Genomic DNA, 23,564 nt, shown 5'->3' with positions numbered 1-23,564 from the left:
AAAATGTGGTCGATTGTGGATGAACAAAAAAAAGACCAAGCACAGATTCACACACTCACATACTTATACAGGATATAGAAAAAAAAGAGAAGCTATATGTAATCTAGGGATGTGTGTTGTGTCATGAACAAATAAAATATGAATGTGAATTGCAACCAGTTGATTTATAGTTTTTAACTCATAAATATTTCATGCGAAATGATATTTTCATTCATTCAATGGTTATGATGGAATTATTGGTATTAATAAATATTGCAATGATACATGCACACAGCTATATATATGAATTTATATATCGTCTCTCATATTTTTTCATTATATGTTATTATTACGCACCAACAACATGTAGATGAACGCGCGCACTAACTTTTGGTTCCGTTGAGACTTGACACTCATATAATCCAGCGTCACGTGCCTGTTATAAAAGCAAAAAAAAACATATTACACATTTTTATTGGCATTAATTTTAATGAATGAATTTTTATTGACACATTACTTGTACATATTTTATTTGCAATGTCCAGATTCCTGTTGTCTCAACGAAAAACGATTGGAAGCGCTCGTCAGCAATAAATGTCATTCTGGATAGGCAGTAAGCATAATGGTGGGAGAAACGTTAACAAATTTGATGAGAATTGGTACGAATGGAAACAGCATAAAGGAATAAGATTTGTGTGATGTTAAAAAAGCTCAATTTTTCACCTTACAGAAAATTGAGGGAAATAAACGAATCGTGATAAAAAGCGATTCGTTCACTTCTCATTTCATTTGTTGGTAAAACATTAATATGCTGTTGGTTATCAATTTATTATGACTTTTAAGCTATTGTATGCCATTGAACTCTTAAATTATAAAAGCCACAAAAATTAACCTTTTTTTTCAAATTGCCTGCCTTCTAAAACTTACTCGCAATATAGCTAGATGCGGTGTTTGGACATAAATTTTATAGTTAATGGAATGATAACCGCAAAATTATTGTATTTTCTACATATTAGGGTAATTTGAGGAAATTATTTTTGTGTGACATTCAAAAATTTTGTGGAATATGGCTTACTGTGGATGTTGCGATTGTTATGCTTTAGTATCATTTGTTTATGGTTATTTGTTGTACCACATAGGATGAGATATTGGATTTTAATAACTTAAAGTTGAATTGGAGGCATTTTAAAGGGCAATTGGCATGAAATTTCTAATATGTCGTCTGATATTACTGTTGATCTTACAAAAAGAGTATGGGTTCCGTATTTCAAATCCCGAGTAGGACTCGAACTCACACCCTAAACAAAGCTTCGTCCGGTAATATGCTCCTACCACTGTGCAATCGTGGGTAATTCGGCTATATGGCAAAGTGACATGGATTGACTCTGTTTTGGGGCTCCAGGACGTATTTTTCTTTGGATGGGCGATGTGACAAACTTATGTCTCAATCCCAGCATTAGCACTTTCTCTGGCAAAAATTTCCTAGATCCTCTTGCCATTCAGTGCACAATCAACATTGACTTTGCAATTTTTACGATGACAACTGACTATTGACACTACATGAGGCATGTTCTTAGGGTGCAATGAGCACCTAGTCTCTCATATCATCTTCAAATTCATTACCAACCACTCATTAAAGCTCCTAATTTTCCACAATACTCCAATAATAACAAAACTGCTTAGAAGCTCTAAAGTCCTTGAACTAAAAGCATCTCTTCTACAAGTATTTCATCTACGAGCAAAAAGGAAGCCTAAAATTCCTAGAAGGAAGTTTAAAATTTTACAAAATCCCTTCTATGAAGATCTATTTTTTTTATTTTTAAATGATTTAACAAGTGATTATAAGAAGAATACATTGTATGGTGTAATCTGAATGCATGATTTAATTTTATACAGTTTTAAACTTCCGAGAAATTAAATTTTCATTATATTAAAGTGAAGTTTGGGAGAATTGTTGATAAACCGAGGGGGACTTATGAAGCTATAACATAGAAGCCTATAAGAGTTCAATATTTGGGCTTATAAGGATTCAACATATAGACTTAAGGTTCCAAATTAGGGGTTTATATGGATTCAACAGAGGGTCTGTTAAGGTTTCAATATGGAGGTTTATTAGGCTCAAACAAAGAGGCTTATTAGGCTCCAATATGGATGCTGTTGAAGCTCCAATATGGATGCTGTTGAGGCTCCAATATGGAGGCTGTTGAGGCTTTAATATGGAGGCATATAAGGTTCCAACATAGGAGCTTATGAAGCTCCAATATGGGGGTTTTTAGGGCTCCAGCATCGGGACTTTAAAGGCTCTAGCATAAGGGCTTATAAGGATCCAAAATAGAGCCTTATAAGGCTCTAACACGTAAGAGGATTGTGGACAGAGAATTTGTGCAAACTAGATGAATAAACCAGCAACATAGTCAGATGGAAAACATTTTGTTGTAACCTAAGTTTTACATAGGAGCATCGTTACAGTAAGTAAGTAAGTAAGTATGGAAGTGGATCATGCATATTTGGTGATGAGAAAAGTGCTTTATCGGTGTCTTCTTCATTTTCATCTCTCGGATAAGAAATCATGCATGGAATTTTAAAAAAGCATTTAAGCTTGATTTAAGCTTCAACATCAATCAGATTCTGATGCTTAAAAAGCATTCAATCCATATTTTTTCTTATCTAATCAAAAGAATCTCACGTGTTATGCTCAAGAGATTAAGAAAATTCCGTTAAATGGAGCATATATATGTTTATGACAAGTGTAAGAATTCCATAGATATAAATAAGCATATTCTATAGCAACAAGATTATCACAAAAAAATATCTTGAAGCCATAATAAATAGATAACCAACAGTTCCTTCAACCTTTAACAAATTATTGTTGTTTTGTAAGAAATAGTCGAGGATGAACAAAAAGTCATTAAAAGTAAGAATGATGTCCTTATAATTACCTATCAACCGTTAATATATGATCGTCTCTGACGCGTACCCATGATACTGATTTGTTTCCGAGCTGTCTAACCTATAGAAATAAAAAAAGATGTAAAATATGAAAAAATTTATCGAAAATAATGGCGAAAATTTTAACTTTTTTTTTGGACATAAAAAAAGCGATCCGAAGAGGAAAAATATCTTTTTTTTGTGTGGAATGGATGAAGTTTAAAAGAAAAAGTTTTTTTTAGTACAAATTTATAAACTTCTACGTTGTAATAATAGACGAACAGGAAGTCATAGAGAAAATATTGTAGAATGAGTGAGAAGGATGTAAAGTTTGCTGTCCAGAAAGAGGGTCAAAGTAATTGTAATTGCTTATTTATATCAAATCCAATAGCTATTCAGACCAGACCAAAACTTTTTTTTCCTCTCTCTCTTGTATCTCTTCTCTCGATTATTTTTTTACTTCTTTTTTTTTGCCTCACTTTTTCTTGTTTTTCAACAGAATGAGCTTTTGATCTGAGGGAAAAAAAATTGGAAGTGAAAAATAATCGAAAAATATATTAAGATGGAAGAAGAATGAAAAATGAATAATAATAATGTTCGCTGGTTCTTCTGCTGTTGATTTGATGTCAGGGGTGGAGTGAGGTGGGTTGATAGATGAAGCAGTAGTAATGCAACATGTTACAAAGAACTGAAAGTTCAGTGATTATCTAAAGTCTTAGTTAAAGGTTGACTATCTAAATATCAATTATAATTGACTGTACGATGTATCGAGAAAACTTGAAAATGCATACGGAGTAACAACAAAGGAACGGATGCAACCTAGGGGTAGGTTTTGGGTACTCTTGAGGCACACTCTGAATTATGAGAAATGTTCAGTTTCTATGGGTATTGTTGACAATATTTTAAAGAATTGCTTCTTTATTTTGCATAAAAATTCAAAATGTGGCATTTAATGCGTCGCTAAACTTCTCGTGACACCTGAGATTAGATGTAGTTATCAAAAATGATTCGTAAAAATTACTAAACCGAGAATTTTGTGGATTTCAAAATTGATAATTGAACTTTTTTATAACGAAAAGTTTACAAAATTTGAAAATTGAATAGAAAATTGAACAAGAAATTGAGAGTCGGAACTGTCAACACACTTAGTGCCTCAAAATTCCTCAAGTGTGTCGCAAAAAGTAAAGCACCACATCAAAATTACACCTCATAGATAATTAGTAAACTGTGTCAAACTCGAAAAAGTTTAAATGATGCTGTTTTAAGGCAGACAACAATTTCTCCTCGGTATATTCTATGCAGTTAATTTGGTTTAAATTAGGCGACTTTTCGACACATCCTTGTCGACTTAAAGCTGTCTTTAGGGCATACCAAAATATAAGCCCTAGATAATCAAATTGAGTGCCTAAATTGAAATTGAAGGTCTTTAAGCAGGTGTGGATTAAAGACTGATGAATAAATTAAATTTATTGTAGAAAGTAAAGCTTCTGATTGTTGCCTCAATGTGTTTATTAAAGACTTAAAACTCCTTCTTATTAAAAAATGCACAATTTTCCTCTTGAATACATCTCTGCCATCTCCATCTAACGATAAAGTTATGAATTTTTTTTTTCAATAAAAATATTGGCTAGGCTACTTACTTTGCATGGTAAATAAGCGTGTGTTGATATTTGTGTGGTGACATTGGTAATGCCAGTACCATCAAGATATGGACCAGTGATAAATGTTGTTTCTTGATTGATTGGAAGTGATGATGAGTTGGCTTCCGCACGAATCAAGTCTGTTGAACCGAAAAATAAAATCAGAGAAGAAAACAAGCATGAGAAATTGAAAAAGGAACAAAGAAATTCAATAAATATAAATACAGAAAAGATGAAATCAGAGCAAAAAAAAAAAAAGTTTAGTCTTTTGTCTCCCATTGGAAATTGAAAATTCATTGATTGCTGTTCATGACATATTCGATAAAAGTTTTACATCAACAGAAAAACCAGCTTGAGTTTAAAAGTTAAATTTTTATTCTCGACAACATCAAACTCAATATTGAGTGACGCATGTTAACTGCATGCACATTCTTAAAAATATATATATATATATATTTGTGCTTAATGTACATTTGTTGTTAGATATTCTACACGATTTCCAAATAACTATAAAATTTTAATGTAGTTTACTCTATCGTTGATGCAAAACAGCATATAGAGTGAAATGAATGTGTTGAGGGTAAAAAAATTCAGTTTTTTTGTTCTCAAAAACAAGAAAGAATGGTTATTTAAACATTTTTTTTACATCACAACATGAAACTTTATGTATCTGCATATACACATGTCATGGAGTTACAAATGTGCATGAAAGCTTCTGTACTTGATATCTGGAATATAAGCATAAAACCCAAAATGAAAAGAAAATTTTTTTTAGCGTAATTTAATCGAGGAAAATTCTTTTCCTGATTACTGAGCTGAACGCGGATGGACTTCAAAAGTTTTTTTTTAATGAACTGGATCATGAGCAGTTATGAGTCAACTAATGAAATTAATTTCGAATCACTTAATGGAATTAAAAATTTAAATTAGTGCTCTTGATTGATACGGAAAGTTAACCAAAAATGGAAGAATTATGCTGCATTTCTCGTGATTTTTTTGGAGGGGAAGTTTAAAATTATTTTTTTGAGATGGAAAAGTTTAAAGAAGTTGTGATTTTTTCATCATAAATTTTCAGCAAATTAAAGAAGTTTTACGTTAAGGTAATGATTTTGATTGCGAAATTCTTCTTTGTGACTTCATAAGAAACTTAGTTTACAATACTGAACGGTTTGGATCAAAATATAGCTTCAAATCTTAAGTTTAACGTTTTGATTGAGCTTATTAAGCAAAAACTTTAAATTTTCTAGAAAACAACCTTCTTTTAGAGATTTTGAGACATTTGACACTTGAATTTGTTCTATGATACATCTGTGTGTCAGTTAAATATTAAGAGCCTACCTAACTTAAGGTTGATGCATTTAAATATTCAATTCTCTCTTCTCATATTTATTGAGTTATGTACTTTCAAAGAGCAATAAATGTATGGTCAATACCAGTGTTTTTGTTTTAGAGATAAAGGAGCACATAATCGATGATGTAAGCTAAATGAAAAAGGGCTGGATTAGCACGATACTGCTAAGAAAATACCCTGTAAATATAACAAGACAAGCTGTGTTTTGAAATCAGCTGAGTAGACGAACTCCTGGTTTAATTAGTTTCATTTGGTAACACTTGGTAAAGAAGTTTCTCAGCTGGACAAACAACTGAATGAGGTTGCATCTTTGGCTAATAATCGCGAGTAATATCTAGCCATGTAAAAGCAGAACTCAAAGTCAACTAGAATTTTATATAAAGTTGAAATTTTCGAGAATAATGACTAACATTTAATCATTCTAGAAGTCATTCTAGAAGTCAACCTTAAAAAATATTCCAATAAGAACACCGACTACAAATTAAGAATCCCTATCAAAAGCTCCTTAAACTGAGAAAAATTGGCTTAAAAACTTTACAACAACTACACGACATATAAATATTTTTACTTGCTCTATAAAGTTTTTTTGTATAAAGCATATAGTTTTACAGTACTAAATAAAACCAGATCAGTATCATCATAGTTATATTTGAAAATTTTTGTCACGTTCAAAAGTTTCTTAATCTATCGTGTGTCGATACACATTTTATTCTTTGAAAAAATTCCATTCAACTACTAATGCATGTATAAAGTTTAAAAGTTACTTGTTTTCCTATCCACAAATATGGGAACAAAAGGCAAAAATTTAAATTGAATTCTTTGTGCCATAACATTGTTTTACTTTAATTCCAAACATGAGTATTAAAAGTCAATTTTGGAAAAAAAATTTAACATTGCAATTTGAAAATCTGAACAATTTCTCATCTTCTTATTTTGATATGAATATCAGGCATTTCAATTTTCAATGTGCCTGAATGCATCAACTCCATATACATATACATATATAAAAAAAGAAGACTTCTCATGAAATATTCAACTCGATGTGCATATTTAAACAACATTATTGAATTGTGTTTTGTGTTCTCGCATGAGGTATTAGCATTTCCACATACTTTTCCAAATCAAAATCCAATTATTTGTGGTTACTTCCATTTTAGAAAATATTTTTCCAATGTTCATTTAGAGTCTTTTTTTATTTTCATAAATTAAAAGTGATAAGGTATGAATGTATTACTTTATAGAGTATTAGGTAAGGTATTAAATGAATTTAAATTGCTTGACGGATGGGGTTTTGAGCTTAAGTCCCTTATTATCTTCATTATCCTTTGTTTGGAGTTATCAGACAATTGCAGTTAATTTTTTTGATACTTTCGAATATAACAGACAATTTTGATTCAAGTTTAAGACTCTACTCGAGTGGAACAAGTTGCGATTAGTCGACCATATGTATATCGAGTTATAAACTTGACATTTGGTAGAAATGTTCCACATCTGTTGAGTTTAGAATTAGATATACAGTTGAGTAGACTAATTGCATCTTGTTCTCATTGGTAGTGTTTACTGATGTCTCGGTTTTGACAAATTCAAGAGTCTCCAATCGGTGCCGAGACTACAAGAGAATTTCATAAAATCTAGATTACGAGAAACTTCCGAGAATGAGACAGGAACTCTTTTTTGATGGCATTACTGAATGAAGCCTTGAAAAGAAGGCTGTGAGCCTTGATTCCTCTTTATATGATTCGAAAAAGGACAAAAGAATAATTTCTCTAATCGAGTCTCAAACTTAGGATTGCTGGGTTGGTATTGGAATAATTAGGCACCAATGTACTACACCATTCCGCTACTGAGCTACTTAGACTCAATGAGAATCCTTACTTTATTGATATTCTACATTAAAAAAGTCAAACTATCCAAAATTGGAATAAAAGTACAATTTTGTAAATGCCTGGATTTGAAGTATGCTTTCTCGATACCGGGACCGGGATTTCGGGAAAGTATATTTTGAACCAATATCCTTAAAATCGGATGCATCAGATTCAAACAAGTGTCATGTTTAGCTACAGTTATTATTCACAAAACCCATTAAAATCAAGTAGCTATGACAATAACAATCTAAACATCTAACATTACACCCCTAATGCTCCTTCTTATAACCTACCAATATATGCACAGCATCAAAAACATCAAACAAAGAAGCTCTTCATTAGAATTATAAAGCACTTTTAGGATTGCATGGGATTTATTTTCAAAAATAAGCAATGATGTGTTGAATAAAAGCTGACTGTATTCAATGCATATAAAATGATGCAAAAATATGCTTAATAAGGCTTATATAGCTGAATTATATATGAGACTATAACATCAATTTTTATCGTACCAACGTTGATCTCATCAGAAATTTTCAACGAGTTTCGCTGGAAAACGTAAATTGCAAAAATTTACATGATTTTTTTGTGAATAATTCTTCAATTTCTTCAAGTTTTTTTTTATGGACTTAATTTCAAAAATTTCCAAGAATAAAATCACATTTAAAATTCGTCCATGTACCACTATGATGGTGAGTCTATTCCCATGAAAGCATATAAAAGTTGAATGTAGAATAAATTATTCTAACATACAGCATAGAATGAAATAATAATATGGAGAAAAAAGTTTTCAAATTTAAGGCAATTCCCATTTCAAATCCTCTTTCTAAGATCCCTATGGATTGTGAAGCAATAATCATAGAAGTGTGACATTTGATAAGCAATGCTACAAAATATATTTGCAGATTTTCATACATGAAAAACATGTACAATTATTTATTTAAATATTATTTTACTACCATGTATTAAATTTCAGCTCAACACATTTTACTCTATATCATGTAAATTTAATTTTCATTTCTATTTGATTTAAGCATTTGTACTGCATGTTTAACAATACCAGTATTCTTTTTTCTCCTTTTTCTTCTCCTTATTCCTTATTTCCCCATCATCATCACACTCACATGTACATGCTTGTTAGAGGTTCAATTCTAATGCAATTTAAGAAGGTGATAACTTTTGGGAAATTTTGTAACTATTTTCATTAAATTTGTAAGTTTATAGCTTTTAAGAGTGCAAAGTACTTTTAGCATTTGGGGTCGTACAGTTATTAGGCAACTCAATCCTTTTTCCATAACAAACCCCTCATCCCTAACAAACTCCTTTCAATCCTAATAGTGAATGGTTTCTTCGGAGCTATTCGGTTTGAAATCATAAATGATGTCCAATAAAGGATAGAATTTGATCCAGAATGTTACCAAAACCGCATCGAAATTGAGCAGATGTCGAGATATTCGACTTAATTTACATTTACATACATTTATCCCAATCAATGGGATAATTTTTTATTCCTTCTTAAAATTCAATTTTTGAATGATTCAGTCTATGACTCTGGTCAGTCTATGAACGGTCAGTTCATGACTCCTATGCTTTCTCGCTATCGGGATCGGGATCGGAATATCCCGGGAAATTCTGATCCCGAAAATTTCAATCCCGATCCCGATCCCGAGAATTTATCGGGATAGAGATTTCGAGAAAGCATTATGCTTCCATTATGACAACCAAAATTCTATCCCATTCAATGGGATAATTGTAATTCCCAAGTACTTCTCGTCCAAAACCGCAGGCTTGCATCTCCAAAATTGTCAGCACATCTGAATTGTAACAAATGCAACCCTCCTATAATCTAATGTCATTCCATCTAAAATTCAATTTTTGAAACAAGACACACAGATATCAAAAGTTCTCTTTTTGCTATAAATGGACTAAAAATAGTTTATTAGATGCATCTCTAACATGTTTACGTTTTTTGACCGAATCCTATCTAAAGTCAATCCTTCTAAAATTAAATTTGGAAACAAGACACGCAGATATAAAAAGTTCTATTTTTGCTATAAATGGACTAAAAATAGTTTATTAGATGCGTAAATCTCTAACATGTTTAATAATGTTAAAATTTCGATTGCTTGTTAAGTCTTTGTGGTTAAAAGCTTACAGTAGATTCAGGGGCGTATTTAAATTTTTTTGAGAGGGAAGTTTAGAAATTTTATAATATGGAACCGTTGTTCACTTATTAGGCAACCCAAAATTCGAATTTTTGATATCTACTCTGAAGTGTAGCAAAATCTCCACCTTGCTCCTCATTAATAGCATTATATATTAAATTAGAGCATAATAAAGAGAACGGTACCTGATATCATTGAGTAATAAGTGTCATAGGGGCTATGAATTTCACAGACATTTATAAGAGTTTATTTTTGATATTTATCTCGAATAACCTAAGCAAATTGAATAATTGTATCCAAAACAAGAGGAAGATGATCCTAATTACTCTCAGGGTGACTCTCTGCTGAAGACATATCTCCAATTATCTATTTCCACATACTTCTTACGCTAAAGTGAGCAATTTTGTCAAAAACTTTGCAAAAAAATTTCAAAATGACAATTAATCAGCTCTTCATTTGACAACTTCAGAATGTCACAATTGGTGTCCAATTTTAAGAAATTTTACAAAGTTCAGCAAAATTGAAAAAGTCTCAAATGTTTATTGACGTCATTTCCAAACAACTCATCATCAAAAACTAAATTGTGTCTCAATTTACTCGAATACAAAAAAAAACTTTGACATGACAGCAACATGTGCAAAACCTCAAAATCAATTTCAGACTTTTTTTAAATGTCTCAAAAACAAAATCACGAGAATTGAAAACCACTACAACATCATCAGTAGTATCATCAGATGCAGCAAGTATGGGAAGAGACTAAACAGAACTAAGTAGTACAAATGTTGAAGTACAATAGATAGAGACTAGATATATACAAATATTGATTAAAGAAAATTGAGTTTTGTGCTAAATGAGATCATTTAAAGGAAAGGATTAGTAATTTTTTAAAAAAAAATGCTCTTTATGCTTCAAGAACTATCTCGTTCGAAGAAGCCAAAGCATACATACTCAGATGAATTGAAGAAAATAGAAAGCGATAGAGAGAAAAAAAAAAATAACGTGGAAGCTCTTAAGGGATGAAATTATTTAATGAAGCTTAAAGCAATTCATTTTGAGTATCTCTTGAAGCAAAATTCAATTCCATTGAGTATCATACTTTTTTTTTTCTATGTTTGCACTGCATACGACCTCAATTGTGTATCATCATCATTACCACCCGAAAAAAATAATAAAATAAAATATAAAAAATGAAAAGAATGAGAATGATAAAAAAAAGAGTCTGAACGAGATGAACAAATCGAAGAATGGAATAAGGAAGAAGTAGAAGCGAAGAATAAAGTAAAAAAAAAATGTTGAGGCATTTTAATAAAGCACATTTCTTTATAAATATGAGAATCAGCATCAGAAATAGCAGAATCAGTCGTTGTCATCATCGCAGTGGTAAAAGTGCTTCTTCCCATCCTCATAGAGCAAGTTTCACTTGAATTAATAATGTTTATCGTCTCATTTGACGTGATAAATTGTGAAAAATGTAACTTTCATACATCAAACATAAAATGCGAGTTTCACATCCATCTGTCAGTTCTATATATATGCATACACATCTACGTATGTGAAGCGAGAACGGCAACAGCACATAAAAAAAATGAGATGGAGACGGAAAGAGAAAATCATCATAGAAATTGAATTGTAGGACATATGTAATTGGATAGTGAAAAGAAAAATTTCTTTCTCTTTTTCATTTTCATTCCTTTTTTTCGGTTATGTATGGTGGACATTTTGAGGATTATATAATTTCATTGCCATGATGATAATATTACTAATGATTGTTGGAATCATCATCATGTTATACTTGTCTGGCTGTATGAATGTTTTTCTTTTCTCTTTCTACCTCATCTACCTTGGGGATTGATTGAAAATTGCGTAGCGCTCTGCGTAGAGCTAAGAATATCATTTTTAGACCTACAAACTCTCCTCTTTCTTTTTCCTATTAAACCTCTTTGTAACAAAATCATGAACCAACATTTGTACTTAGTGGTGAAATTGCTAATCATCCTCTACACCCACCTCTCCCCACCTTAACGCTTTGTAGCATGAACCAAAATTTGTACGCCTTAACAAAAGCCATCATCCCTAAGCATCTCGAAATGAGCACAAGTAGGCTAATCGATTGCAAATCCGAAACCAGAACGACGAAATTCTGATTATAGATTAGAAACGGATTCGATTTAATTTCAATCACGTTAGAGTCACTCCCTTGAGCCAAAATGGAAAGATTTTCGCCAGACTTTTTTTTTCCGTCCGATTTTGCCAGATTTTTGCAAGATATTGGACGATTTTTTTTCGCACGAAAAACTCTCCGATTTTGAAAGATTTTTGGACGATATTGCCAGAAAATAAATCTTGCATTTTCTGGCAAAAATCTGACGAATCTTAGACGTCCGATTTTTGCCAAATTTGCCAGACAAATCTTTGAAAACCTACGAAAAATCTTGCAGTTTTCGGTCCGATTGTGCAAGATAAATCTTGCCAAAATCGGATGAAAAAGTCTTTCGAATATCGGACAGAAATTGAAAGATTCTTGAACGATTTTGCCAGATATTTTTTGATTTTTTTTCGGAATTTTCAGAAAGTTTACCAAGTTATATATTTTTGATTTGTTATGCCGCACACATTTTTTCCTAGATTGACTAGAAGTTGAGACCGCTTTCTTTCTTGATTAAATTCAAAATGACTTGATTAGAAGATCACTATAATGCATGGGAATTTTGCAATATCCTCGCAATCCCTCTACTAATTAATTGTGCATGTAAATAATGATGTAGAATTAAAAAACAAACCGAGTACAACTAACTTAATTTACCATTCGTTAAAAAACTAACTCCGAATTAAAAAAATTCATTACATTCAATGTGAATTCATGTGAATAAAATAAACTTAAAATAAATATTTTAAAAAATTAAAAAAAAATTTTTAAAAAAAGGTTATGTTAAAAATATAACTATATTTCATGCTCTTAGTAACTATATATGTCTTTTGCCATATATAAAGTTATATAATTTCAGACGGAGCTCGCGGTTATTAGGAAATCAATTTTCAAATCAAGCGACCCACGGTTCGAATCCCAAGACCTGGCATAATCTGTCGGACGAGTATAAAAGTTTCAAAAAGATTCTTGTGAAGTATATGAGAAAGAGAAAAAAGAGAACAAAAAATATTTAAAATTTTTTAATAAAAAATCTTGCAATGCAAAAATCGTCCATAACTTGATTTGATCAAGTTATGGACGATTTAATCTTGCAAAAATCGGACCGATAAAAAAATCGCTTTATAGCTCTTGCATTGTCGTCTTAAGGATTTTCATTGTATGGAAAATCTTGCAAAGTCTTGCAAAAATCGTTCTCGGGCAAAAATCTTGCATTCGAATTCTGGCAATATCGTCCAAAAATCTTGCCATTTTGGCGCTAGGGCTAACTACTTATTGTTGAATTCAGTTTAAATCAGTAAGAGGCCAGATTCACTCTGACTACTAATTGCCGGATTCAATTTAATCCAGTACCAAGCCATAGCTACTTAATGCCGGATTCGTTTTAAATCAAATAACAGGCTGTTGTCACTCTGACAACTTTGTGGATTTGGTTTTAATTCAGTTCCATTCCTGAGTCACTCTGACTATTTAGTGCCAGATTAAGGTTAAATCCAGTATCATGTCAGAGTAACCTTGACTACTTAGTTCCGGATTTTTTAAAAAATCCAATACAAGACTTGAGTCACTCTGTCTACTTAGTGCTGGATTAAGTTTGAATTCAATCCCAGACTAGAATCACCCTGGCTACTATGAACCAGATTCGGTTTCAAGAGAGGCTCTATTGAATAAGTTTTTAACTTTATACGTGGTAGAAGTTGGTTAGAAGAGATGGTAGACAACCAAAAAACTCTTGGAAAGAAGCTATTGATAGAGACAGTATTGAACTTGATTTTGGCAATTGGAATACGGAAGCCAGTGAGAGTCAGTTTTTGGCACTATTTAAGGGAGGCCATGAAGCACAATTAATCTGTGTGATCAGCGTAGCATGTATGCCAGAGTCACGCTAGCCTGTTAGTTTCAGATTGATTAATTGGCTTATACTTTTCATGCGTCACGTAATTTACGAACAATCCCTAGTCTATTATTATTTAGCTTAACCACAGTCACAATGAATAAGCAAAGAATATTTAAGGCTATTATTTTGCGGACATATTTCTCACTTTCTTCTTTCTCTTCTATCTCACCTAAGAATTATCTTCCGAGTAATAATATGAAGAATAATAATGAAGACATATTTGACCAAGAATAATCATAATAATAATGGGTGAGTCCATAAGGAACACAAAAAACCATCAATTCAATTTGAGTTTTATTTTTTATTCATAATTCTGTACTTTATGGTTGATGAGGGTTTTTTTTTGTGCTGCTTAAAGATTTTTTTTTGTTCCTATGAAAAAACTTTATCATGTAAAGCAGTGGTGGATGGAAGCTTTTTACAGTTGCATGAGCATGCACGAGTCATAGCTTTATTGAATGAATATTAGATATTCTTTTCAAAATTTATTGACAAGTCATGAGAGTTTTAGCATTTGAAATGAGGATTGTGGATGGATTTTTGTACTATTTGTAAGCAGGGATTGTCGGTTATAGTCTTTTTGGATAGCTTGTTTATAGACATTTCATTCTGTGAATTGCAGATGATTTTTTAATGTGTTTTAATACAGTTATACAAGTAATACAGTGTTGGGCACCATGTATGCCATTCAAATCCCATGACAATCCTACCCAACATCTCAGATGTGCCGCAAAAATGTTTGAGAAACTCAAAAATAGATTCTCGGACCAGACTTTGAGATTTAAGGCTTAATCAGATGTGCCAAGGCACATCTTGATGGTAAGCCACGACTAAAACAGCATACGACACGCGGTTTATGGCATTTTCATAAAGTTCATAAAGTTCATAAAATGGCCAAATTTACTACATTGATGTGTCGTGAAGAATTGGAGATCTGAAGTGTGCCGTGACATAACAACGTAGGTCTCGGAGAAGAATCGTAGTCCTGCATTTCCTGCGTTTTAGATGCACAGACCTGCAGTTATCGGTTGTATCTTTTAATGCGTTCAAGCCTCCAGACCTGCCATTTAGGTCAACAGGCTTGCAATTTTAGACGAACTCCTTTAAAATAATTGTTGCTCACAACTGTTTAAATATAATAATTTTGGTGGTCGTGCTGCAAAGCCTAAATTCCGCCGAATTGTTTTTGATTCTCACTTCAGATTGACTATTCGGATTATCCTTCAAACCTGCAGCTATTTACAAAATTAGTTAGTATTAAGGATTAATTTCACAATATTAAATCAACAGCATATTCAGACTGACCCAGCCAGATTCAAGGTCACCATCACAACAACGGTTCAAAAAAATCAAATTTCTTTAAAAATTCATGCAAGAAAAATTTAATGAAGTCCCGGTAAATTATGAGAGAAGACCTTAAGTGCTTCAACCATTTTAAATATTAAAAGTAAAAAAATCATTAATTCTATCCAAGCAAAGACTAAAAGTTCAAGTATGAAGCAAGAAGTATAAAGTCCTTTTTAATTTGAATATAAAGTAGATAGAAAGGATTTCCCACTCCATAGAGGATACAGTCCATAGCAACACCAGTGAATTGTCATTTCGTATTCCACACTAATTTATTTCAATGCAAAAGATTTAGTCGTGAAATGAGAAAGAAAAAGAGAAACGGAACATAAATTTATTATAGATGGGGAAAATTGAAACTCGACAAAAAAAAAATATTGGAATTTATATTCTATTTTATTTGTCATTAAGGTTTGAAAATCCATCATTAGTAGTGACATTCGAGGAAATGAAATAATCTATTATAAATCAATATAATATGAAAGCAACTATCTTCAACTTTCCACAACAATAATTTCACTTATTTCCGTATCTTGCGGATGTTGGGAAAAAAAATATAAATATATATAGAAATAAGCAAAGTTTGTGAATGAGGAGAACATCAGTAACAGCAACAGCGGAAAAGAATCAGAAAATTACTATGGGAGCGTTCATGAGTAAAGTTCAAGATTTAAGTGGGAGGTAGGACTAGATTTATAATATTCTAGAAAAAATGATTTTTTATGACCTTTGTGGCTGGATGGTAATTAGATTTTCATTACTAGTACAGAGTACTGGACGATCGGAGACATATACTTCGGCTTTTCACTTCGTGCCGCTGACTTAAGAACCTTCTTCATTATTAATACTACAAAGTACCGGAATAAAGCTAGCAATAGTTATGTCAAGAGTTCTGAGTTAAAGGGTTGAATGTACCCTACGACTTAGAACAGTATTGTCCAAACTGTGAGTCGCGGCACAGTGGTGAGTTGGAAAAGCTCAATTAAAGCATAAAAAACATATAATGCCAGTTTTTTTAGTATTTTGGATTAACGAGCTAGAATCGATTTATTGAAGTCGATTCTTTTTTCTGACTAACTCAAAGGTCGACATTCGAGCTCTGGTTAAGCATACACGCTCAACTAGTATATTTAAATAGAGTAAGCTCTCGAGAGAATGCTATTTGCCTGTTTAAGTTTAATTCGAATTCAACATAATTTGAGGAAACTTTCATTTTCTGGAATGCTTAAAAAATATTCAGACACATGTAAGGGCTGATTTTGACTCTATTAAGGTCCCGAAAAACACACGACACAGATAAATCTGATAATCCGATTCAGACTCTGATAAATCGTCAAAAATTGGATCCCAGACTAACTTGAATCTAACATAAGGCCTGATTTCATCGAACCTAGTCTTGCGCTCGAGTTATGCTGACATGAAGCCGGATTTTCGACGTCTTGTGCCGTCAAAGGATGGATATTTTATGAAAAAATCCAGTTTAATTAACAGTAAGTTCTTACTTCAAGTTCTTGCTATAATCCTTTGAAATTGTTTCCAATTCAGACGCTCTCTAAGGTAGACTAACTATCATGTATGATATCAAGTCTAAATTGGAACTCTAGGCAATGTTAGATTAAAGAATGGATTTTAAATTGTAAGTGTAGTCAGAGTTAAAGAGATGAAATCTACAAGTTTACATGCAAGCATACATATTTGCATGCACTCATCATAATTTAAATGTACTACCAACTACTAAGCTAGTAAAATTCATACTCTATCAAAAATCTACAACCATAACCAAGTCCCACATGATTATAAGTCATAAAATCAAATTTTTCAACAGACGTTACATCCAAACAACCTCCAAGGGACTTGGCTGTGTAATTTCTTTCATTTCATATAATATATTTCTATTTGTTACCATTAAATTTAATAAAACATATACGACAGCACACAGCTAGCAGGGGCGAAAATAAAAAAGAAAATTATTATGTATAGTGCGAAATAAAAATGAGAAGAAGAACAAGAAGAAGATTTTTTTTTGTGTGCTGCACATCCATATACATACATATTGTATGAATTTATATAAAAAAATATAAAATAAAAAAAAAAATTGTATTCAATTCAAGAAATATATGGTATTCGTTTGATGAATTTCAATTTCCCATCCACTGCTTCATCTTCATCTCTGTTGAGTCAATTCACTTGCTTCACATGATGATGACGACAGAAAATGAGGATGTTGTAAAATAAGTTACAATATGAAGCGCATTGAACAGTAAAATAATAAAAAAAGAAGGAATCGAAACGTATTCAATATATCATTTTAAATAGATTTTGTCATTTACTTCTTCAAGTATTGATTTTCTATCATTATTGAAACAATCGTTGCATGAAACAAAGTATTTTTTGATATTGCCTGCACTAGATTAATGTCACTTTACTCCCATCCCTTTTATTCTATCTCTCTCTGTCTCTGTCTCACTCACTCTCACCATCATTCGATTTATATCTTATCTGAGCGAGATTTTTCTGTAAAGTAAAAGCTTTTCTTATCAGAGCTTTGTCTTGGCTTTGTCCAATTTGTGTAAGTGGATTTTATTTTTTGAATCAAGACAACAAGATACAGTTGAATTCTCACAATTGTTAGCTTATTGTGGGTAATATTTTTTGTATTCATGGCTTATAATTCAAAAAGATTTTAAATCAATTGATTCTGGGATTTTCTTATTTTTTGATTAAATTTACATGTTATTGACATTTTCATAATTTAATTTTTAATGTTAATTGTTCTAGAAAAATTTGCTAAAAATAATAAATTTCAGCGAAATTTAATCAAAATTATTCTGATTATTAAGAATATTTATTCTGAATTTTGAGTTATTATGAAAAATTTAAAATTGAGATTCAATGGAAAATTCTTAAAATATTCAATTTTTTTGTAATACATACGTAATTTTAAGAATTTGCGTGCTTTAAAAGTTCAGAATTTATTTTAAAATGTGTAATAAAAATCCAGAGTGACGCAAATAAAGAATGTTCAATTTTAAGGCTCCGATAAAGCTCTTTTATTAACACCAAATGGAAGATGGCTGCCATATGGCATTCACATCAATTTGATTTCAATGGATGTTAATAAAAGAGGATTGGCGGAGTCTTAATAGATCTAAATGGAGCTTTCGTCATTTTTGTCGCTAGGGAATACAATTTCCGTTCCTAAGCAAATTTAAATCTGTTCTAGAAAGTTGCATGTCGTGAAAAATTCAGAAAATAGTCTTTTTAAAAAAATTCTCAGAGGCAAAAAGTTAAAAAGGTCAAAAAATTGTGTTCTCAAGCCTGTGTGGCTCTATATTCTAAAGTGGATCTGGATTCGTCACAATCCATAGTGTAAAAAAGTCGCAAAACAGTGTACTCAGGCTATTGTAACTCTAGTATGCCACCAGATTCAGCATAATCCCCAAACGCACACGTCTAAAAAAGTTGAAAATGTGTCCTAAATCCTGCGTGGCTCTTGTTTGGGTCTGAATTCGCTTAAATCCTGTAAGGTAAAATATGTTCTCAGACTAGTATGAATCTATCGTGCACCTGATTCGGTGTCTTCCGGTCTGCGTTGGTCGAGATTCGGAAGGCAAAACTAGTGGTCTCAACCTTGCGTGGCTCTAGCATGGATTCAGATTTTGCCTAATTCAGATTCTATTTTCAGACTTTTCCACGCCGTGTGCATTTCAAGATAACTAAGCACCAGTAAGCACTTCAAAATCCACTTAAATTAATGTTTCCCAAAAACATATTCACAATAACATTCCAGCAACTTAAAAAATTTAAGCGCCTTAATTCTGTTCGCAAACATAACTAACTTTCTCATATTCTCTATTATGCCATAAATTTTTTTTCCTCTCAATCCTGATCTGCATATAATGACTTGAAAGACATCACATCTTATAGTGCTCAATATATATAATATATATATATTTTTTTAAGAATTTATTTCTCTTGTTTTTCTCTCTATCGCCTTCCGCCCTTCCCATTAATATCATTGATTCAATGAGGCTTCTGACATAAATTTAGCAAGAAAAATCGATTTTAATGCCAATATTCTCATAATTCAATTTTAATACATTTGATTATTGTTCTCCATAAATCTTCTATCTATCTCATTCACAGTCGGGTATGATACAAAATTTATATATGCACATGAATACATTAGATAGAGTAGATAATTAGTCAAAGCTCTAAATTTATTCAAATTCACATGTATGTTGGATATTTTGTACATGATATATATAAAATGCAGTTATTTTTGCGACATGTAGGCATATAAAGCAATAACAAATTATCCCAAAAAAATCGTGGGATAAAATTTATTAAGTTGAAACTTATAAATCGCTAATGCTTAAATGAATTTTAAATTGCATGGTTGTTTTTTTAATTAAATTCTATCTCACTCACAAACTACAGCTTTATCTATTTCCTTGTTCCTTGTATTCTCTTTTTTTTCATGTGTTATGCTAAAATTTTATTGTAGATAGGAAAGTATTTATGTACATGTTTCATTTAAATTCGTGCTTAATGCAGATCAGTTGTGAATAATTTTTTTTTTGCACATCCATGGCACGAATAAAACTTTCAATTCCACAAAATTTAAATTAATTTCACCATACATAGGATGACTAAATGTGGGAGTGTGAGAGATGGAGTGTAACAAAAATTTCTGGTTAATTTATTTAACATTTCAATACAAGCTGGAAAATTCTTTTGTATGGAATAAAATAAAAAAAAAGTTAAATTAATTGCATTCAAACAATATGAATGAGCACATAGTATGAATATGGAATGAATACATGCTTCAAAACATTTCATATTCAAAATTGTTGTTTAATTAAATTTGATGCTTTTCATATTCTTAGAATTCATTTTATTGTGTATGAAACTTTTAATGCTGTAGAAAATTTCATCAGAAGTTCACCAAATTTTTTTGCAAATTGCATTTAAATTTTACAAAATGTCATAGAAATATGTAGTTTAACAATTAATTAAATTTCCTGTAAAATCAACCTGTTGCTATTTTATTTTTATATTTATTCATTTACATATTGTTGGTTTTGATTGATGTCAATAATTCTTTAAAAATGCAATTTAAATTTTTTTATGTATTTTTTGACGATTTTCTAGGGATTAAATGGAAACTTCATGATTATAGCAGGATAATAACACTTTTTATATCAAAACTATTAAAACGTTCGGCGAGCCACATTATTCGCTGTAAAATGAGTCGATATCAGCTACCATGGAGCCATCATTGCAACTTCACATCTTGCAGTTAATACGGCGACGCAGGGGTCACTTTTTGATGACTGAAATTTATTCTGCTAAAAGTCAGATGATCAGCTTGAGCGGAAAAATGCCGCAAACTTTGGCATTTTCCGCCGTAAAATGAGTAAAAATCAGTTACATTGCCGTTAGTGCAACTAAGCGTTCAAAATTAATACAACAACTAAAAATTAACTTAACGATCACGTTTTGCTGCTCACACAACTTATATATTACTTAACTAAAGCTTTTAAAATTTAACCTACATTAAGTCTCACTAACTATAATACGGAATGGCCATGCTCTGACTTGGAGCCTTGACTGCTATATAATGCTACATTTTACCCCCATCCGCCCCAGCCAAGGAATCCAAGACATTCAAGTATCTATGATACGACGTAATTTGAGCTACTGCATCAGTTACTCGACATAGACATTTAAATGTTTTATGTTTTCATCAATCAGAATTTGGCAAGCGGTAGCTAGCGATAGAGCTAGTTTTAGGCGGCATCTGAGGGAATTCATGGACTATAATTGATATGCACATCCAACGAAGTAAGTAAATAAGTATGTTGTCGTCAACACGACGGCATAGCGCTTAATTTGAGATTTTCGGGTTTCTTCGGCAAAAAGTGATTAGGTCTGCATCAGCAGTTTAACTATAGCTTTAAAATTCTTCAGATACACTTGAACTACTTCACTGATCAAAATTAAGTTCGGAAATGTCTTTTTGGGTGCATCAAATTCATCAAAATGAAGTCTAATGTACCTCATCCTTCAAATTTTTGGAATATTTATCGCTTTGCAAGATACATTGATTTATTCCAATTCATCCAAAATTGCAAACTTATCAGATAATACAAAATGATTGATTATGACAAGATAATGCGCCTCAATATTTTTTAAGGTACTACTTTATGTATTTTTGCTTATCAAATTAAGCATATGTAATAATTAATTATGACATAGAAAAATTTTTCCAAGTATTTAATTAAAAACTTTTTTTTGTGCATAACAAGGAAGGAAAATTAAGGAAAAATGATTTTCCACGAAGGAATAAAAGGGATCATTATGAATATCAAATTATGCGAGACATAAGATGCTTCCATTAATCTAAGGGAAAATTAAATTAGTACATAAAAAAAGAAGGAACTAATTAATAGAATTTTCATATATAATTCATTTAATGACATCTAGTCACCCTTATAAACTATAACAAATTGCTAGAACACGCCTCTCAGACAATTAAATGAGAAAATACAGAGCAAGAACTTAACTTCATTGTTAATTGTCGTCACGAAATGCAAGCGCTGAAATTATACATATAAGAAAAAATGTATAGTGGGAAAAGACGAATAGTTTTGCAGTCAAAAAACCATCTTTTCAAACAGATTTTGTTAATTGACACATTAAGTATTGCAGCGATAGCTTGGCATGTTAAAGTCACGTTTAGAAAATAGTTCCGATTGAGTTAATTTACATCGTTATAACGATGGAATGCCATTCGTTTTCTTTCAAAATACTACTTTTTCCTTCTATAAAGATCTATTGTGGTGAAAAGGAACGTGAACTGTGATGTGAAAGAATAATATTGAGTAGGGAGTGAGGATGTCAAGTCAAGTATGTAATATTTGTGGTATTATGACGAATTTTTTGGGATGTAAAATTTTGAAAATGTTTGATTTTTGTGGATTTATGTTCTTTAATGTCTTAATGTAACATTTGAGATATATTCAGATGATGTGACTTAAGCTGTATCCTTAATTGTGTCATTTTTGATCAAAATCAACAAAATTGAAGTATCAATGAATTTAGGTGTAGTATCTACATGAATCATCGAATCCAAAAATGAGATAATTCCAAATTTAATTACAGTCAAGGATTTTACTCTATAAAATTGAGTTTGATTAGCTTAAAGACGCACAATTAATAAGAAAACATGTCAACTCTGTTTTTCAGCAGTCCTGCAATTTTTGCGCTTAAGGTTTGAAAAAAATCGTAGACCTGTTCATATAAATTGCAGTAAATTCAACTTTTCGTTGAACCCTTGTTATAATTACGCAATTAAGAAGGTAACTGACCAGCATGATTACTCGAAATTGAGATTTTCTTTGCTAGTCTGTATCTCGATAATTCGTGAAAATTGAAACATTAAGAAGTTTTGTTATAGATTATCGAGACGGAATCGTCATACCTCGCTTAAGTAGAACTAGTTGCGATTAGTCGACGATGTCTAGTTTTTCTTTGTGAGCAACGATGCAAAAGTGCTGGGAATTAGAAATTGGCAGAAGTTATTTAAAGACAGATCCAGCTTCCGACGAACTCTAAATGCGGCAATGAGCCCTCGTGCGTCTTCGCCAAGGATGTAATGTAAGGAATGTTTAGTTATGAGATTGACATTTCATGGCAAGTTACACAAATGTCAAGTTCAAGTTCAACTCGTGTCAAGATTGTCCTCAGGAACTTGTTGAACTCAAGTCATCAAGTACCCTTCACGACACTCAGAAACCATCCCTAATAACCACATCCATCGAATGCTAACTATAAGCTAGTCTTTATGAAGTTAACCTTACTAATTACTTCCTTAAAATTATTTTTTCCAGCAATTTTCTGGCTACTGGACATTCTGAACATTCTTGACATTCCTTAAAATTCTTTCTAGTACTAAATACCGCATCACTTCCAACAAAAGCTCTAAATGCATACAAATTGAAGTCAATTGGATCAATCTTTCATTCAAAAACTCAAAACAGCACAAACAGTCAAAGTAGCTTCAACAGCACCTTTCGATCAAAAAATTCAGATATATATAGAAAATAAAGGAATGGAATGTAGATGTTGAATGCGGCAGAGAAGCTTTGGTAACATGCCAGAAATCTACTTGCCTTCATCATAGATTCCAGAAATGACATTTTTTTCTCTTCTTCTATTTGCTTGCTTGCTTGCTTCCATTC

General features: G+C 31.6%; 1 protein-coding gene across 1 annotated transcript in view; it reads right to left on the bottom strand.

Moving 5' to 3' along the window:
• The window catches only part of LOC139091571 (lachesin-like), an 81,592-nt gene that overhangs the window by 5,066 nt on the left and 52,962 nt on the right, over positions 1-23,564 (bottom strand). Inside the window, exons 4-7 of the mRNA XM_070641706.1 lie at positions 4,548-4,687; positions 2,919-2,989; positions 497-581; positions 337-415 (exon numbers count right to left, since the gene is read on the bottom strand). Coding sequence (XP_070497807.1) covers positions 337-415; positions 497-581; positions 2,919-2,989; positions 4,548-4,687 — 375 coding nt within the window. The remainder of the gene's footprint in view (positions 1-336; positions 416-496; positions 582-2,918; positions 2,990-4,547; positions 4,688-23,564) is intronic.

Source organism: Chironomus tepperi, unplaced genomic scaffold, assembly GCF_022539635.2.
Source record: "Chironomus tepperi strain 1889 unplaced genomic scaffold, CSIRO-AGI_Ctep_v1 contig_255, whole genome shotgun sequence".
NCBI classification, from domain to species: domain Eukaryota; kingdom Metazoa; phylum Arthropoda; class Insecta; order Diptera; family Chironomidae; genus Chironomus; species Chironomus tepperi.
The sequence above is the reverse complement of the archived record's forward strand: the minus strand, read 5'-3'. Positions and strand labels throughout refer to the sequence as shown.